The sequence below is a fragment of the Canis lupus genome, chromosome 29 (assembly GCF_003254725.2).
Source record: "Canis lupus dingo isolate Sandy chromosome 29, ASM325472v2, whole genome shotgun sequence".
Classification (NCBI taxonomy): Eukaryota; Metazoa; Chordata; class Mammalia; order Carnivora; family Canidae; genus Canis; species Canis lupus.
Genome location: NC_064271.1, coordinates 33,271,718 through 33,295,767, shown reverse-complemented (window position 1 = coordinate 33,295,767; position 24,050 = coordinate 33,271,718). Strand labels below are relative to the sequence as shown.

Genomic DNA, 24,050 nt, shown 5'->3' with positions numbered 1-24,050 from the left:
CGAATCTTTATTAGCTTCCTTCTTCTCTTGGGTGTAGGATCTATTTGCTGTTTTTTCTCTAGCTCCTTTATGTGTAAGGTTAGCTTTTGTATTTGAGTTCTTTCCAGTTTTTGAATGGATGCTTGTATTGCGATGTATTTCCCCCTTAGGACTGCTTTTGCTGCATCCCAAAGATTTTGAACGGTTGTATCTTCATTCTCATTAGTTTCCATGAATCTTTTTAATTCTTCCTTAATTTCCTGGTTGACCCTTTTATCTTTTAGCAGGATGGTCCTTAACCTCCACGTGTTTGAGGTCCTTCCAAACTTCTTGTTGTGATTTAGTTCTAATTTCAAGGCATTATGGTCTGAGAATATGCAGGGGACAATCCCAATCTTTTGGTATCGGTTCAGACCCGATTTGTGACCCAATATGTGGTCTATTCTGGAGAAAGTTCCATGTGCGCTTGAGAAGAATGTGTATTGAGTTTGGATGTAAAGTTCTGTAGATATCTGTGAAATCCATCTGGTCCAGTGTATCATTTAAAGCTCTCGTTTCTTTGGAGATGTTGTGCTTAGAAGACCTATCGAGTATAGAAAGAGCTAGATTGAAGTCACCAAGTATAAGTGTATTATTATCTAAGTATTTCTTCACTTTGGTTAATAATTGATTTATATATTTGGCAGCTCCCACATTCGGGGCATATATATTGAGGATTGTTAAGTCCTCTTGTTGAATAGATCCTTTAAGTATGATATAGTGTCCCTCTTCATCTCTCACTACAGTCTTTGGGGTAAATTTTAGTTTATCTGATATAAGGATGGCTACCTCTGCTTTCTTTTGAGGACCATTCGAATGGTAAATGGTTCTCCAACCTTTTATTTTCAGGCTGTAGGTGTCCTTCTGTCTAAAATGAGTCTCTTGTAGACAGCAAATAGATGGGTCCTGCTTTTTTATCCAGTCTGAAACCCTGCACCTTTTGATGGGGTCATTAAGCCCGTTCACATTCAGAGTTACTATTGAGAGATATGAGTTTAGTGTCATCATGATATCTATTCAGTCCTTGTTTTTGTGGACTGTTCCACTGAACTTCTTAAAGGGGAATTTTAAGAGTCCCCCTTAAAATTTCTTGCAGAGCTGGTTTGGAGGTCACATATTCTTTCAGTTGCTGCCTGTCTTGGAAGCTCTTTATCTCTCCTTCCATTTTGAATGAGAGCCTTGCTGGATAAAGTATTCTTGGTTGCATGTTCTTTTCATTTAGGACCCTGAATATATCCTGCCAGCCCTTTCTGGCCTGCCAGGTCTCTGTGGAGAGGTCTGCTGTTACCCTAATACTCCTCCCCATAAAAGTCAGGGATTTCTTGTCTCTTGCTGCTTTAAGGATCTTCTCTTTATCTTTGGAATTTGCAAGCTTCACTATTAAATGTCGAGGTGTTGAACGGTTTTTATTGATTTTAGGGGGGGATCTCTCTATTTCCTGGATCTGAATGCCTGTTTCCCTTCCAAGATTAGGAAAGTTTTCAGCTAGAATTTGTTCAAATACATATTCTGGCCCTCTGTCCCTTTCGGCGCCCTCGGGAACCCCAATTAAACGTAGGTTTTTCTTTCTCAGGCTGTCGTTTATTTCCCTTAATCTATCTTCATGGTCTTTTGTTTGTCTCTTTTTTCCTCAGTTTCCCTCTTTGCTATCAACTTGTCTTCTATGTCACTCACTCGTTCTTCCACCTCGTTAACCCTCGTCGTTAGGACTTCTAGTTTGGATTGCATCTCATTCAATTGATTTTTAATTTCTGCCTGATTAGCTCTAAATTCTGCAGTCATGAAGTCTCTTGAGTCCTTTATACTTTTTTCTAGAGCCACCAGTAGCTGTATAATAGTGCTTCTGAATTGCCTTTCTGACATTGAATTGTAATCCAGATTTTGTAACTCTGTGGGAGAGAGGATTGTTTCTGATTCTTTCTTTTGAGGTGAGTTTTTCCTTCTAGTCATTTTGCTCAGTGCAGAGTGGCCAAAAGCAAGTTGTATTGGGAAAAAGAGAAAAAGAGAGGAGAGAAAGAAGGAAAGAAAAGAGAAAGAGAAAAAAATGGGAAGAAAAGAAAAACAAAAAACAAAAAGAAGAAAAAGAGAAAGAAAAAGAAAGGAGAAAAAAAGGGGGTGGGGGAAGGAAACAAATCAAAAAGCAAAACAAAACAAAACAAAAAAACAAACAAAAAAAGAACCACCGGGGAGTATCTTCTGATTCTGTGTACTTTAAGTCCCTTGGCTTCTCCTGGAAGTTGTCCGTCTAGCTGGTGTTCTGGGGGAGGGGCCTGTTGTGCTGATTTTCAGGTGTTAGCACTTGGGGGAGCTGCTCTGCCCCCTGCCTGGTGCAGGGCTCGGTGGGCGTTGTTTACCCCGTGAGGCCGCAGGAGGAACAGCCCCAGTGGCGGGGCAAGCTCTGGAGGCCTGGCGTCAGCCCCCGCAGTAACTCCAGAGCTCTCCGTCTGCAGGGCCTGGAGGCTCCCGGCAGGGCCGCTGATCTGCTCAGCTCCGGGTCGGAGCGTCCTTGCTGTCCTGGGCCCTCCCGGCCTCTGCCTGTCCCGGGGGAGGCCGGATCCTGGGCTGTTTCCCGGCGCCCTGTGCTCCGGAGCATGCGCTGGTGGATTCGCGCTCCTGGGCCGCACAGCCCCCTCCGCGGAGCTGCCGCCCGAGCCCCTCCGACCTGCTCCTGGAACCGCGCAGCCCCCTCCGCACGGAGCCTCTTCCTCCGCCCGAGGCCCTCCGAGCTGATCCTGGAAACGCGCAGCCCCCTCCGCGGAGCCGCTGCCCGAGCCCCCCCCCCAGCTGCCCCCGCCCCGCAGCCCCCTCCCGGAGCCGCCCCCGAGCCCCCCCGAGCTGCTCCGGGTCCCGCCGTGCGCGCTGCAGCCCTTAGGGAGCTCGGCGCACTCTCCCGGGGGGCAGGTGTCTGTTAGTGTCCCAGGGAGCCCGAGGGCATCCTCGCCCTCCTGGGTCCTGCTCCACCTCCCCGCGAGCCCCTTTCCCCCGGGAAGGTCGGTGCAGCTCCTGCGTCTCCGGGACGGGGCTCTCCTGTCCTGGGGACACTCGCCCCGGCCTCAGCCCGGCTCCTCGCGGGGCCCCTCCCCCTTGGAGGCCTTTGTTCCTTTATTTCTTTTTCCCCGTCTTCCTACCGTGATAGATGCGCGAACTCTTCTCACTGTAGCATTCCAGCTGGTCTCTCTTTAAATCTCAGGCCGAATTGATAGATTTTCAGGATGATTGGAAGGTTTTCTAGGTAATTTGGTGGAGACAGGTGATTTGGGGACCCTGCTCTTCCGCCATCTTGCTCCTCCCCCCCATTTATTATTTTAGAGATGGGGGAGAGGTAGAGGCAGAGGGAGAGAGAGAATCTCTAGCAGACTCTCACTGAGATCATGACCTGAACCAAAATCAAGAGTCAGGCGCTTAACTGACTGAGCCACCCAGGCGCCCCCATATGTCAAACTTAAGAAACAAAACAGGTAACATAGGGAGAAAAAAAAGAGGGAGGCAAACCAGGAAACAGACTCTTAACTTTAGAAAACAAACTGATGGTTATTAGAAGGTATGTGGCGGGGGGATGGGTTAAATAGGTGGCAGATATTAAAGACAGCATTTGTTGTGATGAGCACTGGATATTGTGTGTAAGTGATATAAATTCTACACCTGAAACTAATATTACACTGTGATTTAAATAAAAACTGGAGGGCAGCCCCGGTGGCCCAGCGGTTTAGTGCTGCCTTCAGCCCAGGGTGTGATCCCGGAGATGCAGGATCAAGTCCCACATCGGGCTCCCTGCATAGAGCCTGCTCCTCCCTCTGCCTGTGTCTCTGCCTCTCTCTGTCTCTCTCTCTCTCTCTCTTTCATGAATAAATAAATAAAATCTTTTTAAAAAATAAATAAATAAAAACGAATTTAAATAAAAACTTGCAAAACATGTTAGTTAATCCATGCAGCTCAAACTTGTGTTATTCAAGGGTCAACTGGTTTATTATAAAAGCATATGATAAAGGACACAGATGAGCATCCAGATGGAAAAAATTCATCAGGCAAGGTATGTGGTAAGTGGTACAGAGCCCCCATGCCTTCTCTAGGTTTGCCACTCAATCAGCACCTCCGTTAACCAACTCCCTAAACCCCATGCTTCTGGGTTTTTATAAAAAGCTTCGTTACATAGTCATGACTGATTTAATTATTGGTCATTAGCAACTGATTCAACCTCCAGCCTCTTCCAGGAGGTCAGGGGGTGAGACTGAAAATTAGAACCCTTTAAATACATAGTTGGTCCTCCTTGGCAATCAACCCTTACAGTCACCTTATTAACATAACATTTATCACTTCATCGTTTAGGAAATTTCAACAGTTTTAGGAGCTCCCTTACAGAAATAAGGACAAAGACCAAATATATATTTCTTATGAAACACAGTATCACGGAGTGCTACTGGCATTTTGGATAGAACAATGTGCAGGATTTTTACTGCACACCGCACTATTTAGAATGACTAGCCGTACCCACTTATTATCAGTGTCATCTCCTGGTCATTATGACACTAAAAATGTCCCCTGGGAAAGGTGCTGCCTCAGGTGGACAGTCTTGTTCTAGACAATTGGATATAAGTGCATGCACTTTAGGTAAAATAACATTAATAAGCACACGCTGAATTACAAGCCTCCAACTTGTTTACAACCTATAAAATAAATGCAAGATTCCATCTGTCTCTGCCCACCTTTTCTGCTACCACTGGATTGACAGTGCCAATTGATGGTCATCAGTAGAAGCTGTTCAAAATAAAATTGACTTCATTCCAGATAAATATTTGTAGAATCACAGTTTAATCTCTTTTATGTGTGCATACGCCATATTTTCAAAGTTCTTCTGCCTTTCTCTCCCACACTTTATTTCCTTAACAATAAAAATCACCTATATCTTCATAACATAATTCTTATGGCAAAAAAATATGTTTATACATGATTTGGCAACAGAATTAGCAAAATACTCTAAGAAAAAGAATGATAACACATTTTGAAATAAAAAGTTATAATGAAGAACCAATCATTGTCAATAGACTCTAAAAGCCTTAAACTTGTCCAAGAGCCTCCTTAAAATAATTTCTTTTGTCTCTATCAACCTCTAATACCCTAGTTATTTAATGTATTTTACCTTAACCTAAAGTAATGAGAAAGAAACAATTACTGAACGGCATTTTTTACATTTTAATTAATTACTATCATTTTAATGATATCATTTTCATCTTTTTTAATGTAAAAGTATAAAAAATAAAGATACTGTTTGGGAAAATTGGGTAAAATTAATCATCTGTAAATTGAGGAGTTTCCACTAGACAATTTCTGAGTTTAACTTCCTGTTCTACAATATGTTCACTCTATACTGTGTCTGTGGGGAAATGATGCTAGGTAGGCAACCTAAAAAAGGACCTTGGGCTAAAATATATTTATGAGTTATAATCTCTGTCAGTATAAAAAATATAGAGCATAACTACATCTATATTTGAGAATAAGTGATTATATATTAGTACTATTAAACACGAATAAGTATTCAATTCTATATCCAGTCACAAAGCTAATTGCTTGGCAAGCAACTATTCTTACACAAATGCACAAATGCATATGCATCATAATTGTGTTTGTCTTTTATAGTTCTAAATTCAGACATGCTTAAAAGCTTTTGTAAGAAATTACAAAAATAATTGGCCACTTTAGAAAATTTAGTTGCAAACATGTAGCTTCCTGTTTGTTTGTTTATTTGAAATTTAGGAGAGCATACATTTCCTTTTAAACCATTTACTCTGTTTATTACTAAGTATATTGAACTTTAAACATAAAAGCTGACTGATCATAAAGTACTTTGACAAAGAGAAAAAATCTCCAAAGTACAGAATGTCAAACCAACAGAAGATGCTTTTAAAAAATTAATTAATTAATTAATTAAAGAAATTTTTTAAATGATTAGCTCTCTACACAATTCTAAAAAAATAAAGGGGCACTTGGGTGGCTCAGTCAGTTAAACATCTGCCTTCAGCTCAGGTGATGATCCCAGGTCCTGAGATCCAGCCCCACATCAAACTCCCTGGGGATCTGCTTCTCCCTCTCCCTCTGCCCCTGCCCTTAATGCCCTCTCTCTCTCAAATAAATAATATCTTTAGGGACGCCTAGATGGCATAGTGGTTGAGTGATGGGCTTCAACTTAGGGCATGATCCTAGAGTCCAGGTATGAAGTCCCAGAAAAGAGTCCCACATCATGCTCCCTGCATGGAGCCTGCTTCTCCTCCCTTTCCCTCTCTCTGTGTGTATCTCTCATGAATAAATAAATAAAGTCTTTAAAAATAAATAAATAAATAAATAAATAAATAAAATATTTTAAATAAATATCACATGATAAACATGTAGCTATCCTCCTAATCAACAGATAGAAAACCCATATACATTTTTAAAGCATCAAGAAGATATTTATTTCTACTACATATCAGAATGTAACTCAATTCAAAACATTGAACTCTATGCCTAATGTCTAAGGGGAGGAAGCAACAAAATAAACAAATCTGCTCTCCTAGAACATATAGTTTCCTAAGATGAAAAATCCTGTATCCAAGAATTTAGAATTCCAAAGTGACATCATTCCTCTTGTTTACACATTTTTTCTTTCACTTGTGATAAAAAAATATTCCAGAATAACATACTAATATACTGCCTTTATTCTCAGAGAAGAAATATCAAACAGACACCAACTGACTGACCACATGCATTTGGACAGCAGTCACCACACAGTGGGGCTTCCTTTTTACAATTTCCATATATACGGACAAACAGGCATAAGGGTATAAAATGCAGTGAGAAGAGTTCTTATATGCCCAGGTATGGGATAAGAATAGCTCCAACAGCTAGGATTGAGCATAGGGTAGAGGCACATGGGGAATGGTAGAGAGAAGCAGCTGCCCCTCCATCCTCCCATCCTGGGCCAAAGAAAGGACAACTATAAGAAAGATTACATATATATGTAAATAAATATTTATTATATATATAAATACTTATCTATATATATAAATTTATAATCATATAAAAATATATGATTAAATATATAATCAAACCCTTGGTAGGTTATATATAAAATATATAAATACTATACATAAAATATATATAAATATATATTCGAAATATTAATAAAATATATTTGAAATATATTTAAATATTTACCATTTAAAATAATATATAATTATTTAATATATTTTAAATATATATTAAAATATTTAAATTTTTTAAATAAAATATATTTTAAATACATAAATATATTATAAAATTTTTAAGTATATAATATAGATCTTATATTTTTTTAAATATATAACATATATTTTAAGGAATAAAATATAGTAATTATATGCTATATAATATAGTAAATATTACACATTATATATAATATGTAATCAAACCCTTGGTAGGTTTCATGTTCAAAAATTTCAATCCTTGAGTCATTTAATCCTTTCTTTTTTTATTATAGGAGAATATTTCATTGGTCATTTTTAACATAATAAATAAATAAATATGGAGGAATATGTTTTTCTTAAATCTCTTTGCAATTTTTTGAAATCAATTGAAAGCTTTGTAATTCTGGAAGAATTCAATGTATATATTTCTGATAAACTGCATAAAGAAATCTCAGTGGGAAAAAGGACCTGACTGCCAAGTCATCATTCATTTGTTGTAATTTATTTTCTTACTCTAAAAAGATATTAATTTTTCATATCTATGTTCATATTTGTAATCATATGTATGTAATCTTTTTCTAAAATATAAGGCTAGAATCTAAACCTAAAACTAAGCAAAATATATACATAGGTACTCTAAAACATGCTGTGTCCCAGGCCCCTAGTGTACACCAATGCCTCAAAAGAAAACATCCAAGAAATTCACAGGATTTGGTGTCTAAGAGAAAATGTGAGACTTAATAAAAGGAAGTCAGGCAGGACAACCAGACTGGGCTTGGAGCAGCTGATTGTCTGATGAAATACTACTCTTAGGAGGGATTTATCACACCTGGAAGATGAAGGCTGGTAAGACTTATGTAGAATGGATACTTTGGCAGATCCACATCTAAATAATTCAACCTTTCTTACTTTGATCACCCAAGGTAGGTGAAGAGAGGTCTAGAAACATGTTTAGGATTTTTTTGGTGGTTGTTTTTTATGTCTGGTTTAAAAAGCAAAAAGAGAAAAAGGCATTCAGCTCCAAAGCTTTAATTTGCTTTTTATGTGTTAGCAAAGGGACCAGCATATAAAACAAACTCAACAGTTAAAAACTTGGATAAGGGTCAAGAGCTGAGGCCGAACTCGGGATCTGACAAGATGGCCAGGCTGCCCCGCAGGATTATCAAGGAAACCCAGCGTTTGCTGGCAGAACCAGTTCCTGGCATTAAAGCAGAACCAGATGAGAGCAACGCCCGTTATTTTCATGTGGTCATTGCTGGCCCCCAGGATTCCCCCTTTGAGGGAGGGACTTTTAAACTGGAACTATTCCTTCCAGAAGAATACCCGATGGCAGCCCCTAAAGTACGTTTCATGACCAAAATTTATCATCCTAATGTAGACAAGTTGGGAAGAATATGTTTAGATATTTTGAAAGATAAGTGGTCCCCAGCACTGCAGATCCGCACAGTTCTGCTATCGATCCAGGCTTTGTTAAGTGCTCCCAATCCAGATGATCCGTTAGCAAATGATGTAGCGGAGCAGTGAAAGACCAACGAAGCCCAAGCCATAGAAACAGCTAGAGCATGGACTAGGCTATATGCCATGAATAATATTTAAAATTGATCTGATCATCAAGTGTGCATCACTTCTCCTGTTCTGCCAAGACTTCCTTTTTTGTTTGCATTTAATGGACACAGTCTTAGAAACATTACAGAATAAAAGCCCAGACATCTTCAGTCCTTTGGTGATTAAATGCACATTAGCAAATCTATGTCTTGTCCTGATTCACTGTTGTAAAGCATGAGCAGAGGCTAGAAGTACCATCTGGATTGTTGTGAAACGTTTAAAAGCAGTGGCCCCTCTCTGCTTTTATTCATTTCCCCCATCATGGTTTAAGTATAAAGCACTGTGAATGAAGGTAGTTGTCAGGGTTAGCTGCAGGGTGTGGGTGTTTTTCTTTATTATTATTTTTGAGGGGGAGAGGTAGTTTTATTTTAATTTTATGGGCTCCTTCCCCCCCTTTTCTGGTGATCTAATTGCATCGGTTAAAAGCAGCTAACCAGTTCTTTAGAATATGCTCTCTAGCCAAGTCTAACTTTATTTAGACACTGTAGATGGACAAGCTTGATTATTTGAACCAAAATGGGAACATTAAACAAACATTACAGCCCTCATTAATAACATTGTGACTTTGCTGTCAAGTGTAGAATCCTTCCTTCAAGAAAAAGCTTGTGACCATTTTGTATGGCTTGTCTGGAAACTTCTGTAAATCTTATGTTTTAGTAAAATATTTTTTGTTATTAAAAAAAACTTGGATAAGTCTTTTTGAATAGCAATAATAATTTTTAAAAACCATTTATATAGCTCTATGTGCCAGACGATGTTTACTCTATGTATGTTATCTTATTTAATCATCTTAATAATAACTCTATAAAATAGGTGCTATTTTTATCTCCATTTTTAAAATAAGAAAACTGAAGTAAAGAGAAATTAAGTAACCAATCCAAGGTCATACATTCGGTAAGTGGCTGATCCAGGATTCAAACAAGGTGACATGATTTGAGTGCATGCAGTTTATTCTTCACCCTGTGCTGAAAAGCACTGAGAGGGAAGAGGAGGCATAAGTGCACAGAAAAAATAAAAATCATTCTTGGGAGAAATCCAAGGAATATAAAAGAAGTATGTCCTCCTTCCTTTCTCTGAAAAAGAAGAAATGACAAGATTGATGAAGATACAGAAATACTTTAAAATCAGAAACACAAGAAAATTAAAAACACCAGAAACAACAAGTGTTGGCAGGGATGTAGAGAAAAAGAAACCCTCCTGCATTGTTGGTGGGAATGTAAACTGGTGCAGCCACTGTGGAAAACAATACGGAGTTTCCTCAAAAAATTAAAAATAGAACTACCTATGATCCATTACACTACTGGGTATTTACCCAAAATATATAAAAACACTAATTCAAAGGGATACATGCACCCCTGTACTTATTGCAACATTATTTACAATAGCCAAACTATGGAAGTAGCCCAAATGTCCGTCAATAGATGAATGAATGAAGATGTGGTAATACACACACACACACACACACACACACACACACAGTGGAATGTTACTCAACCATGAAAAAAAATAATGAAAACTTGCCATCTCAACAACATGGATGGAGTTTAAGAGTATAATGCTAAGAAAAATAAGTCAGAGAAGACAAATACCATATGATTTCACTTGTATGTGAAATTTAGGAAACAAAACAAATTAACAAAGATAGAAAAAAAGAGAGAGAGACAATCCAAGAAACAGAGTCTTAACTGTAGAGAACAAATTGATGGTTACCAGAGGGGACATGGGTTGGGGAAGGAAATAGGCGATGGGGATTAAGAAGTATATTTATCATAGGGCAGCCCCAGTGGCGCAGCGGTTTAGCGCCGCCTGCAGCCCGGGGTGTGATCCTGGAGACCTGGGATTGAGTCCCATGTCGGGCTCCCTGCATGGAGCCTGCTTCTCCCTCTGCCTGTGTCTCTGCCTCTCCTCTCTCTCTCTCTGTGTGTGTCTCTATGAATAAATAAATTTAAAAAAAAGTATATTTATCATAAACAAACAATAAGATGTAACTTACAGTTTATTTATTTAGAAGACCTTATTTATTCATGAGAGACACAGAAAGAGAGGCAGAGACATAAGCAGAAGAAGTAGGCTCCCCACGGGGAGCCTGATGTGGGACTCAATCCCAGGACCCCCAGACCATGCCCTGAGCTGAAGGCAGACGCTCAACCACTGAGCCACCCAGGCACCCCTAAAGACAGTTTAAAGTAGAGAAAGTCTGTACACTTAGGGCATTTTCTCAGTAGTCCCATTAGAGATGAGGCAAGGTCCTCTCTTACTAGAGAAAAATGGGAGAGTCAGGAAACTGATCTGTAAGAAACTAACAAGTTTTATAATTTCAAAAATCCAACCTGGGAAACAGAGTTGGCAAGACAATCATTTTTTTTCAAATTCTATCTTCAAGGATCACATATCTTAGGAATCCTGAGCTTTGAGCCCTAATATTTCCTAATTCTTTGGCTCCAGTATTTTTCCAGTACATAGGCATCTCCTATGTGCTGCTAAAGCACTTATTTCACTCTGTCTTTGTGTTTTCAACCATTTAAAGCTTTCTTCACTTATGACTATTTTTCAAGTACTAGAAAGGGCCCAGCTAGGGATGAATTATGTTTGCTTCACTCTCAATTGTTTCCTTAAAATATAACATATATTCTGCCCCTTTCATCTGGAGAAATAACCTCCAGGTTTTCAAATATTTTTATATATGTGGCAAATCAAGTACCAATGGAGGGAACAATAGTTTACTACTATACTTTATCCATAAAACAAACATGTTTATATTCATTTGAATGCTAGAAAAAGAAATGCATGAGTAACTTGCCTGGATTGTAATCCTCTAATATGACACAATGCATTCAACTGGCCATAATCAATGTACTTAGACATTTTCAACCCTGAAAAAAAAATCAATTAAAATTGAGTAATTTTCTATAATCTTATCAACCAAGATTGTAAATAGAGTTTAATTCCAAACATTAATCATAATAAAAGAATTCAGTGATCATGGAAGTGAAGTATTATAGTCATTTTTTTAATTTAAAGATTATTTATTTATTGACAGAGAGGGTGGGGGATGGGGAGCAGCAGAGGCAAAAGGAGAAGCAGGCTCTCCGCTAACAGAGAGCCTGAAGCAAGGCTCAATCCCAGGACCCAGAGATCATGACCTGAGCCTAAGGCAGATGCTTGACCAACTGAGTCAGCCAGGTACCCCATCAGTCTTTGATATGCAAGCAGAACTGAATAAATAGGACTGATTAAATAATAGAACAAGAGAATGTAATTTTTTTCATTGATGTCAAATCTGGTCTGACATTGTTTTCCTGGAGTTTATATGTGTCATAAAATGTCCCTCCTCTTGAAGTAAGCTTTTCAGACTCCCCATCCTATATCTTTTGAATGTGAACTGACAATGTCATAACAATTCAGTTTTCTTGAAAACAGTCCCTGTCTGTCTTCTGTCTCTCTCTCCAGAATACTACTAATTTTTATTTGATCCCATACAGGCCCATCTTTGGCTAGGCCCTTTTCAGAGCACCTTCCAATATCTAGATTCAGTTTGCAATTCATCTGAAGTTAATGTGTAAGCAAATCACCAATATGGGAGCAGAAAGATAGTAAACATAGGCAAGAAGAAAACTAATTGCAATTCTCCTTCAGTACCAGAAAGAACTGATATCCTTCAAGGGAGATGAAAAGGAAAATAGAGTATTGAGTGCGATAAGCATCATTACAATGATGGGCACTCACATCACAGGTCCTTTCCTTTCTCCAGGAGAATGCATGCTATTAGAAATGTTGTAAAACAAAGCAGTAATAAATACCAACATGCACATTATTCCTTCCCTTAGTGAAAAGGTATTGAAAAAAATCAGCAGCTTAATGTACTTCTAAACTTTTTAAAATGTATTTATTGACCACATCGAATAGAATTTGACATGCCAAAATTTATCAATTTTAATTTCAAATTATTGAATTACAAAATGACATTTCGTTTAAGCCTTTTTTGATCTAAAATTAATCATCGATAACATATACCACATTTTAAACATGAAATTGAAATAAAAGAAATTGGGACGCCTGGGTGGCTCAGCGGTTAGGCATCTGCCTTTGGCTCAGGGCGTGATTCCAGGGTCCCAGGATCGAGTCCCACATCAGGCTTTCTGCATGGCGCCTGCTTCTCCCTCTGCCTGTGTCTCAGCCTCTCTCTCTCTCTCCCCTTCTCTCTCTCTCTTTCATGAATAAATAAAATATTTTAAAAAATAAAAAATAAAAGAAATGTAAACAGAAAACTGGTTGCTATCCACCTAAACCATTACCATTTAATAAACCTGAAAACACTAATTACATGATTTAGGTATTTTCTTACCTATATTATTCAGTTAAGTCTTAAGAATCAAAAAATTACCTAATTGTATTGTAACAACATATGGAATACTTATTTTAAATGAACCAAGTTATATATAGATTTTTATCAAAAATATTTATAAGTATACTCATATAATTCTAACATAAAATATTATATAAAATCTCAATTATAGTAGATTTTTAGATTGATAGACTTAGAAAAGCCTTCTATGAAGTATTGCTTTAGTCCAATCTAAAAACATGATCAGAAATAGCCCTGATGTCTAGTATGGACAGAAAAAGGGGATGATTGCCATAGATATTTTTTATAAAGTTCAAGGTTTGAAAAATCCTGGCTTTAAAGGGGGGATTTTTAAGGTAAATATCTTCATCCTTCAGTTAAAGTAGCTTACAAAAAAAATCACAGGGTACATATTATAAGACTAAGAATTGCTAGCAAAGATAGAAAAATTGAGAAATCAACCTGCCTGAGAAAAGCTATAGCACTTGAGGGGTAAGGCTTTGTGCTAAACATGGCACAGTCAATTAAACTCAAAACCAGAATAGCCTATATATTAAGTACAGCCTCGGAGGACACTTTACAATTCACCAAAAAATTTCTTCGTTGATTTTCATTTCCAAGAGGTATTTGTGACAAGGGACTTTTTACATGAAGGATGTTGAACAACATAATGGATTTTGTCTTTAAAGCAGTTTCGTTTAAAGAAAAAAAGCCAATAGATTTCAACATGAAATTGTAACCTTGTAGAGACCAGAAGTTGAGCTTTTCTGGTGATCAAATTTAATACCAGAATAAAGCCTAAGGAGTTCCAGGGGGACTAAGTTTACATTTATTTTCCAGTCTTGTTTTCCCTCATGAATATCTTAGCTGGGCTTTTGACAGTAGAGAGGGCTTACCGTTATAATGGGGGTGAAATCATGAATTTTGACCAGTTTGTTTGAAAGAAGATTAGAAGCTGATATAAAAAAATAGTTACAAAGTAAATCCTAAACTAGAAACAAAAAACAAGAAATTCAGGGCGCAATTAAAAAAACAATTTTATCTACAAATATAATGCTGACTATACATTATTAAAAGAGAGAAACTAAAATCCAATGTGTTATCTGAGTGATACATTAGTGATCTTTTGTTTATATGTGTTAATGTCTGTCCAGGAGTAGATATGTATTTTTGTATTTGTGCAGAGGAGTCAATTATGTATGCTTTTGTGGGAGTTATAAAAATTGTTAAAAATGAGTCTCGTAAGTGTTAAAATAAAATTAAACTATTTTCCCCAACAAAATTTCCCTTAAAAGGTGGATACCCCTTGCAAAAAGCTAAGAGGAAGCAATAGAATAAGTGAAGCCTTAGAAATATGTAAATGCAAAACCACTATTTACTAGAAGATTAGGCTTATTGGAATGGTTACTGAGCAAAACAAAAGAGATGGAAAGCACAGCCAAAGAGAAAATGTGATGATGACCATGTGGAATTATCAGGGTATGGTTAGCTGGAAAACAGAAAGCTAAGACCTCTTCAAATGCACTTGCAGGACACACTCTAATTACTCATCCATGATAAGTAGAACTTTGCTTAACACAATATTCAGAGCACAAAGAAGCAGCTCAGCAACAATAGCATCAGAAACATTATCAACACATTTTTTTATGGTAAGAATGGCATACTTATACGAATAAGCAGGAGAATGCTAGCAAAGGATTAAAGCACAGAACATGGAGAAAATAAAGGATACATCAGACACTTAAGAATGACTAACTCTATGTAATAGGATAAGTCACCTGGTTCTATGCTTTTAAGTTTATATTTGTGTTAATAATAGGGAATTAAACATACCTACGTTGATGATTAATAGTGTATTTGTTTCAGGCCACCTGGGTGGCACAGTTGGTTAAGCATCGAACTCTTGGTTTAGACTCAGGTCTTGATTCCAGGATCATGAGATCGAGCCCCACATTAGGCCCCATGCTCAGCATGGGGTCCGCTTAAGTTTCTCCCTCTCCCTCTGCCCCTAGCCTGCTCTCTTCCTCTTTCTCTCAAATAAATAAATCTTTAAAAAAAATAGTATATTTGTATTTCAACTAATATTGTTTTCTAAAATACCAAAGTTAATTCTCCCTCAAAATAACATTAATTAAATGTGAGGAATCTGAAAAATGTCAGCTAAATAAACCATAAGGGGCAAAGGAATAGTCAAATCAAGGATTTCCAAAACTTAAAGATGACTTACAACATGGATAATTACACAAGTGGGCTTATATTGTCTGAGTGGGTTAAGATGTTAAAATATGCATATGTTAACTGAGAAGGGATGAGAAGAGGGGAATATTATGCAACAAATTATCAAAATAATTTCCCTTTATATCCAACATTTTTAGAAAAGTAATCTACATTCATCTTTATTTCCTCAACACAATTTTACTTCTTTACTCATTATAATTTATCTTCCACTTTCATTATTCATTAGGATTTGTTTTGTTTAGTCTAGGACATCCTGTAGTTACCAGTCCAAAAACTTTTTTCAGTCTTCCTTGCACGAAACTCTGTGTGACATCTGACACTGGTGAAGCCTATCGACAAGGTTTCTGTGACACTATTCTCTCCCTGCTTACTTCTTCCTCATTAGACTGCTCTACTGACTCATCTTCATTGTCCATGAATCCATTCTCAATCCCTCTATCTTCTCGATTTAGATTCTTTTTCTGTATGATTAGGATCCTTGAATCAATCTCTCCAGCATAGAACTCTGATCTGCTCTTCACTAATATTCACATGAAAGTCATCCTTGAAAATCAAAATCAAGATAACAAAAACTTTACTTAAAATCTCTTTTATGGACGCCTGGGTGGCTCGGGTGGGTGAGCGTCTGCATTTGGCTCAGGGTGTGATCCTGGAGTCCCAGAATTGAACCCCACATCGGGCTCCCTGCAGGGAGCTTGCTTCTCTCTCTGCCTATGTCTCTGCCTCTCTCTGTGTGTCTCCCATGAATAAATAAATAAAATATATTTTTTTTTAAGAATCTCTTTTAAACTGCTTTCCCTCAAAAAAAATCTGGTCTTTCTCATCAACCTTAGGGTCCTAATTCTACACTCTCTCCTTCAGGACCCATGTGTTATGAAGCCTGTCAATTCTACCTCTTTTGAAATGTATCCTAAATGTCTTTGAAGTATGTCCTTTCCAATCCTAAGGCCAGGGCCACCAACTCTCTTATTGTGTGCACACTAAAAAGGAGTACCTTTCACATGCATGCAACATGTCAGTATTTTGTTTCAGACCCACTGTGAGTCTCAATTGCACTACTCATCTGCTCTACTCCAATAACCTCCTATCTATTCTCCCTGACTCAAACTTCTTCCTTTCCAACTGACCCTTCATATTACTATTACAGTATTTTTAAAAATTCCAATGTGATTACATAACTTTCTTGCTTTAATCCTTCCAATCCTCTACAGACTAAAGTTTAAATACCATGTACAAATACAATGCCTTTTATAATCATATCCAAATTAGCTTCGATGGCTTCATCAGACAACACCACCTATGTTCATTTCCCTTATCCATCCCCCTACACACACAGGTCCAAATGTCTTTCAATAGCACAAGTTCTGGTTACTCCATGAATATACTTTCCCCCTTCAATATGATATTCTCTTTGGTTCTTTCTCAACTTAAAAAAATCATCCATCCATTTAGATAGACCTCAGAAATCAACCTGTGACATGTTTAAAACTTATTTTCCCTAGGAAAAAAAAAATAGTTGTATCTTCTATTATGCTCTTATAGTACCCTGAAAATTGTTACCCTATAGCAAGCACTATCCTTCTTTAGAACTTTTTCATTTATACCTAATGTTTCTTCCAACTTATCACTAACCCCTGACGGCAGGGTCCACTTTCTACTCATATACAAAACACAGGAATTTATCACAGTTCTTGGATCTAAGTAAATATATATCAAATTATAATGAATAAATAAGAAGAATATGGATCCAATATGTCAGGTGATGGTCAATTATATATAAGAAAATAAATCAAGGAAAAATAATGAAGGCAGAAAAAATGAAAATAAAGTTGTCTTTCAAAAATATGGCAAATAATAAATCACCAAATGCTTTTAAAAACACATGTCCACAATAGCCAAACTGTGGAAGGAGCCTCGGTGCCCATCGAAAGATGAATGGATAAAGAAGATGTGGTCTATGTATACAATGGAATATTCCTCAGCCATTAGAAACGACGAATACCCACCATTTGCTTCAACGTGGATGGAACTGGAGGGTATTATGCTGAGTGAAGTAAGTCAATCGGAGAAGGACAAACAGTGTATGTTCTCATTCATTTGGGGAATATAAATAATAGTGAAAGGGAATATAAAGGAAGGGAGAAGAAATGTGTGGGAAATATCAGAAAGGGAGACAGAACATAAAGACTCCTAACTCTGGGAAATGAACTAGGGGTGGTGGAAGGGGAGGGGGGCCGGGGGTGGAGATGAATGGGTGATGGGCACTGAGGGGGGTACTTGACGGGATGAGCACTGGGTGTTATTCTGTATGTTGGTAAATTGAACACCAATAAAAAATTAATTTATCAAAAAAAAAAACACATAAGACACACGTACATACACACACCCTTCCCCTGGCAGGTTATCATACTTAAAACATTTCACCTCTCTTCTACATAAGATTAAAGATCACAGGCAGCCCCGGTGGCTTAGCGGTCTGGCGCCGCCTTCAGCCCAGGGCGTGATCCTGGAGACCCGGGATTGACTCCCACATCTGGCTCCCTGCATGAAGCCTGCTTCTCCTTCTGCCTCTCTCTCTCTCTCTCTCTCTCTCTCTCTCTCTCTCTCATAAATTAAAAAAAGATCTTTTTTAAAAATATTTTTAAAAAATATTAAAGATCACATCAATGTCATTTGGGGGCATTAAAATCTCACCATGAACAAAGAGCCCACTAAATAACATAGTTTAAAAAGAGGAAACAATTTTGATCTTCATTAAAACTGTTTACCAGACTCTTAAATATAGAGAACAAACTGAGGGCTGCTGGAAAGGAGGTGGGTGGGAAGATGGGCTAGATGGGTAATGGGTATTAAGGAGGGCATTAAGGAAGGAAGAGTAAAAACAGTTGATGAGAAAGTATTCAAAGTTAACATACAAGAAAATTTAGTCTGTCCACTGTACCAGTTTACTCCCTACTGCTCTTTTTTTTTCAAGCAAGTGATGAGCACTGGGTGTTATATGTAAGCAATGAATCTTTCAATTCTACACCTGAAACTAATATTACATTGTATATTAACTAATTGGAATTTAAATAAAAACTTGAAAAAAGGAAAAAAATACTGAACATTTATCATATTTCCAAACTACAAACTGAAAAATAAAGCTAAACAGTGTAGTGTCAATAAACTATAAAAGACATACAGAAGCTCATCTTGTTGGCAGAAATAAGCAGAGTTCTCTAAGGATGGTGGTATAGACCTAAAAAATACAACCAATGAAATATTACTTAAAATGGGAAGTTCTTGAGACTTAAACTAAAGAGAACCCAAAGCCCATGACATATATGGAATGTAGAGCTGGATAAGGATTCCACATACCCATATTTTTTAAAGAATCGGGTTGTTGTAGTGGTAGGATGACAAATGTTAGGTGGCAATCAACACAGAAGCAGCTTGTCTCAGTCACTGAAGAGAAATAAATAGAGGCCAAATCAACAGCATAAGGACTACAGTCAATGATATTGTAATAGCAATGTAACAGGACAGATGGTAGCTACACTTGTGGTGAGCATAGCATACATAATGTATAAACTTGTCAAATCACTAAGTTGTACACCCAAAACTAATGTAACATTATGTGTCAACTATACTCAAATTTAAAATAGATGCCAAGTCACTACCAAGAAACCTTTGGAATATGAATTATGACAGTAATAATCAGAGATATATCATTTAGGGAAGAGTAAAGAACAGAGTTGATGAGAAAGTATTCAAAGTTAGCATACAAGAAAATTTAATCTGTCCAGTGTACCAGCTTACTCGCTACTGCTCTTTTTTTTCAAGCAAGTAATCTATTCAAAAAATAACCACCATTCAATAATCTGGATGCTAGGCAACATACCCTTATGGGAAATTGTGAAAGACAATGAGAAGCAATTAAGTTATCAAATAAAAATTAAATAATATGCATCAGAAGAAATAGTGGGAGTGGGGAGAAAGCCCTCACCAATCATACATGCACGCACACACACACATCCTTGGTGAAAGAAAAACAAAGAGCTACATGACATTAAATACAAATAAGGCAATAGAAAGAAATTACAAATAAACAGGCTATATTTAGAAAGAGAAACAAAATTCTGACAAAACTTACATTAGGAATAGCAAAAGTGGCACTATTTAAGAAAATATATTCAGAACATAACAGCTAACACATTCAAATAGAGAAAAGAAAAAGAGATAATGATAAGCAAAGATAGAAAGTAGATACTAGGGATGCCTGGGTGGCTCAGCGGTTAAGCGTCTGCCATCAGCCCAGGGCATGAACCGGGGCTCTGGGATGGAGTCCCACATTGGGCTTCCTGCGGGGAACCTGCTTCTCCCTCTGCCTGTGTCTCTGCCTCTCTCTCTCTCTGTCTCTCTCTGTCTCTCATGAATAAATAAAATTAGAAAAAAAAAAAAAAGAAACCAGATACTATATGTGAAAACTTTTTCTGAATAAGAAAGCAGAAACAATGGCACAGGAAAAAAAATGCTCAAACATATAAGAACACTTTTCTCAAAGATATGAATATGAAGAATTAAATACCGTGACCCAGAAAGAGAAAGAGGAAGCATAATACATGATTTACAAAGAGACCAGATATTCTAGATGCTACAGGATGAATAAGTAAATTTTACCATATTTTGAAGATAAACAATTATTTCAATACCCAGCCAAAACTCTGTGTGGCCTTAATCTTCTCCATAACAAAGTCCTGGCAAACATTAAGACAAATCAGGAGGTGAGGGGTATATATAATGAGTTTTATTCTCCAATAAAGGTAATAAATAACTATAAGACCTCAGAAAGTATAAAGAACCATAAGGCTTCTTTGAAAAATACAATGTGATACACATACAATTGAAGCTTAAATATTATGGACACTATTCTAATAAAGAGTAGGTATTGGGGATCCCTGTATGGCTCAGTGGTTTAGAGCCTGCCTTTGGCCCAGGGCTTGATCCTGGAGTTCCAGGATTGATTCCCACTTTGGGCTCCCTGCATGGAGCCTGCTTCTCCCTCTGCCTGTGTCTCTGCCTCTCTCTCTCTGTATCTCATGAATAAATTAAATCTTTAAAAAAAAAAAAAGAGTAGGTATTTTGTAAGTCTTAACACAAATAATAAATTCTTCATAAATTCTAATGAAGAGGGTATAAATAGTAATGAGTAACAACTTGAAAGTTTCAGCAGAGAAGTGAAAGTATAAAATATATTTGTACAAATACTCTCACATAGTAAATAATCAGTATTTACAGTTTTAAAATATTTTAAAATAATGGGACATTAATAATATTTGAAGGTATGAATGCAACTAGTCAAAGAGTAGAAATTAATATCCTTACTAATCAAATTATGGTATGAAGAGGGAAATTTTTCTCATTTAATCCTAGACTGTAAATATTCATCGTCTAAAGTCGATAAATGAAAAGTACAGGTTTAGATACGGACTCTATTAAGTACTTTTGTGTTCCAAATTATATGGCATTAAAATTCATAAAGCAAAAGTTTCAGGAATAAATGGAGACAAAATAACTTCCATAGTAATTTTCTTTCCTTCTTACCTACAAATTAAGTAAAAACTGAATCACTAGGATATAAATATAAATTACATAATTAATGATATATATTAAACACATATCAAATTTATTCTTAAATAAAAGAGCATATCAAACCTGAAACTATAAAATATTGAGAAGGCAAAAATACTGAATGTTTTCATGAACCTATTGTATATAACTAAAGTCTTTCTCCAGAGAAAATGCATTCCCCAAAATATTTACATTACAAGAAAAGAGAAAAAAATAAGAGAATTAAGCATTTTGATTCAAGAAGTTAGGAAAAGAAAAATTAAAATAAATAAAATAAATGCAAGGGAAAAAAAGAGAAAATCAGAAATTAATTTGTTTATAAAGCAGTAAAAACTATAGAAAAGTAAATTCAAGAGAGTCTATGGCACCCAGAAACACATAAAGTGGCATCACATAACAAAGTAAGATTTATCCGAGTAATTCAAAAAAATTTCAGTCACAATATATACCATATAATTCACCACAATAAGCCAACATTTAAAAATTAATAATCTCCACAGATACAGAAAAATAATTCAATGAAAGGATTACTTTTAAGTAATTTAATTTTTAAAAAGCTTCTTTTTTTAATCTGATGAGTGTATCAAGCCAAAAGAATCATACTTAATGTTGAAAAACTGTAAGAAATAACATAAATTCAAAAGCAAGATAAAAACATCCACTGGTGAGACACCTTGGTGGCTCAGTGGGAAGGTAGAAGGTGAAAGGTAAGTTGTCACAATAGCCAAAACCAAGATGTGAAGGGCATCCATGTGTGGGGGGTAGGTCTGTGCAGAGTATTGTAGGCCAAGAAGAGTGAGGAGAGCAGTAATTAGAGGTGAAAGGGGGAAGGGATCTGCCAGTGCCGATGTTCAACCCTTGATGGGGATGAGGGGGCAATGAGTAATGGAAGATTGGCTACATACAGGGAACTGATGAAAGGTATTAAAGTTAATTGGAGCAAAGTTTCTTGCTTCGGAGAAGGAAGTTACAAGTATAGAAAGTGAGAAGACAAAATGAACCCTATAGCGTTACACTGCAATTAGAATAAATTGGTATAAACTCCTGGTTTTCAATATATATAATTGACATGCAAACAAACATAAATGTAAATTTTTATTTCTAGGACGTGTCCACTGAGAGGGCCTGAGAGTAATGACACCCTCCAGATCTTGACTTGTAAATACAATTCTGCATTAAAATGAGCCAGGTCTCCTTGGGAAAATGGCTGATTCTAGGACTTAGATGGGAAAAGCAGAAGATGAGCCTGAAAAATCTTATAGTGTCAGAAAGCAAGAAAATGGTTAGATCAACATGAAGGCATTTCCAGTGGCCAGATTGTGAACAATCTGGGCATCAAAATATATAATGATAACTCTTTAAAACCCTTTGAATAAACTAGGAAATCATAATTTTACATTTATCTATTTAACATTTTATGAAAATTGAATATTTCTAAACTTTCAAAATACCTCCTCATAAAATACTTATTAATTACAAAAGGGAAAAGTAAATTCACTGCAGAGAAGTTCTCCAGAGAATCACATTAATCAATTGATTAAAGTGAAATCATGTGCCACCTGAAAAGATAGAAAGAGAACATAGAATCACAAAGATATCTGCCTTAAATCTAATAATGAGGAAAGATCAGAGAAACCAAACTGAAGTATATTCTACTAAATAGCTGGTTTGTAATCTCCCAGCATTAAGGCCACAAAAAGCAAAGAAAAGGGAGAAACTATTCTAGTCTAAGCAGAGAAGACAAAACAATGAAATACAACATGGGATTTTAAATTGGATCTTTTTACTATAAAAATCATTATCAGAATAATTGGTTAAATTCAAATGGGAGGGTCTAAGAATCAGATCACAGTATCTGTACCTGCTAATGTTTTTATTTTGGAGATCCCTCGGTGGCTCAGCAGTTTAGTGCCTGCCTTGGGCCCAGGGCGTTATCGGGGAGTCCCGGGATGGAGTCCCACGTCAGGCTCCCTGCATGGAGCCTGCTTCTCCCTCTGCCTGTGTCTCTGCCTCTCTCTCTGTGTGTGTCTCATGAATAAATAAATAAAATCTTTTAAAAAAATGTTTTTTTAATTTTGATGGATGTATTGTGATTATGTAATGAGTATTTCCTTGTTTTTAAGAAATACATACTAAAATATTTAAGGAAAATGGAATGTCAAATAGCTATGAAAAAATAAGTTTCTTTATATTAAGCTTAAAACATCTGTTAAATTTTAACAATGTTTCAACCTTCTAAAATTTTATTTTCAAAAATTTAGTAACTTTCTCATATGATGACTTTCATAGTTAGTAAATATGAGGAAAAGATATCATTCATAATAACAGAGGAAAAAAAGGATAAAATGCCCAGAAATAAATTTTACTGTGGTATAAAAGGACACTTGTAAAAACTGGAAACAGGAAGGTTGAATGTTATAAAAATACAAGTTCTTGAGTAGGAATATTCAATATCAAAAATACATCAATTTTCCATAAATGAATCTTTAACACATTTCCAATTAAAATACCCACATGTTTATTTGTTAAAAAAAAGCCCAAATATTTCTAAAGGTCATATAGAAAAATAAACGTAGAAGAAAAGGCTGCAAAAGTCCTTTTAAAAAGAGTAATCAGTAAAGCTTAATCCTACCAATGCTTCAAAAATTATAATAAATCAATACAAATTGGTAAGTGGGAAAAGTAATAGTTTCCAGAAATAGATTCAGAATGCATATGAAAATTTAGCATACAATAAAAACTGGTATTTCAAATTAGTACGAAAAAGACATTACTCAACAAATTGTGTCCGAACAGTTGGTTGTTCCCTTTGAAAATTACTAAGTTGTAGCCATACATCACTATTTTAAAGTAAATTTATTCAAAAATAAATTCCAGATGCACCAAATATTTAACAAGCTTAATATTAAAAATAAAACTATATAACGAAAGAAAGCATGGAAGAATTATTTTTAAATCTTGGCAAGGAGAAATGCATTCTAAGTGAGAATCAATAACAGAAGACAGAAACTACACAAGCGATCTAAAATGTTTGTATG

The 24,050-nt window shown here is 36.4% G+C and overlaps 2 protein-coding genes across 17 annotated transcripts in view; one reads left to right on the top strand and one right to left on the bottom strand.

Annotated features, from left to right (window-relative positions):
* CNBD1 (cyclic nucleotide binding domain containing 1) overlaps positions 1 to 24,050 on the bottom strand; it is a 539,688-nt gene that overhangs the window by 467,042 nt on the left and 48,596 nt on the right. For 10 of the 16 annotated variants that reach the window (XR_003130387.3, XM_025433558.3, XM_025433559.3 and 7 more), the window contains one exon: positions 11,620 to 11,692. The exons of 2 other annotated variants lie outside the window; for them this stretch is intronic. Coding sequence is in view for 13 of the 14 variants with exons in the window: in XM_049103877.1 (XP_048959834.1) it covers positions 11,620 to 11,692 (73 nt within the window). In the remaining variant the exon portion in view is untranslated. Of the gene's footprint in view, positions 1 to 11,619; positions 11,693 to 18,583; positions 18,641 to 18,759; positions 18,847 to 24,050 lie in introns of all 16 variants that reach the window. 4 more of the 16 variants (XM_025433554.3, XM_035708252.2, XM_049103879.1 and 1 more) reach the window with 1 other exon arrangement.
* On the top strand, positions 8,323 to 8,964 carry LOC112650709 (ubiquitin-conjugating enzyme E2 N-like). The gene has a single exon (XM_025433563.3). The coding sequence runs from the start codon at positions 8,352 to 8,354 to the stop codon at positions 8,736 to 8,738; it is 387 nt and encodes a 128-aa protein (XP_025289348.1). The 5' UTR covers positions 8,323 to 8,351; the 3' UTR covers positions 8,739 to 8,964.

Bases quoted from the DNA above. Each gene is read 5' to 3' on its own strand.
- LOC112650709 (XM_025433563.3), top strand. From the start codon at position 8,352: ATGGCCAGGCTGCCCCGCAGGATTATCAAGGAAACCCAGCGTTTGCTG.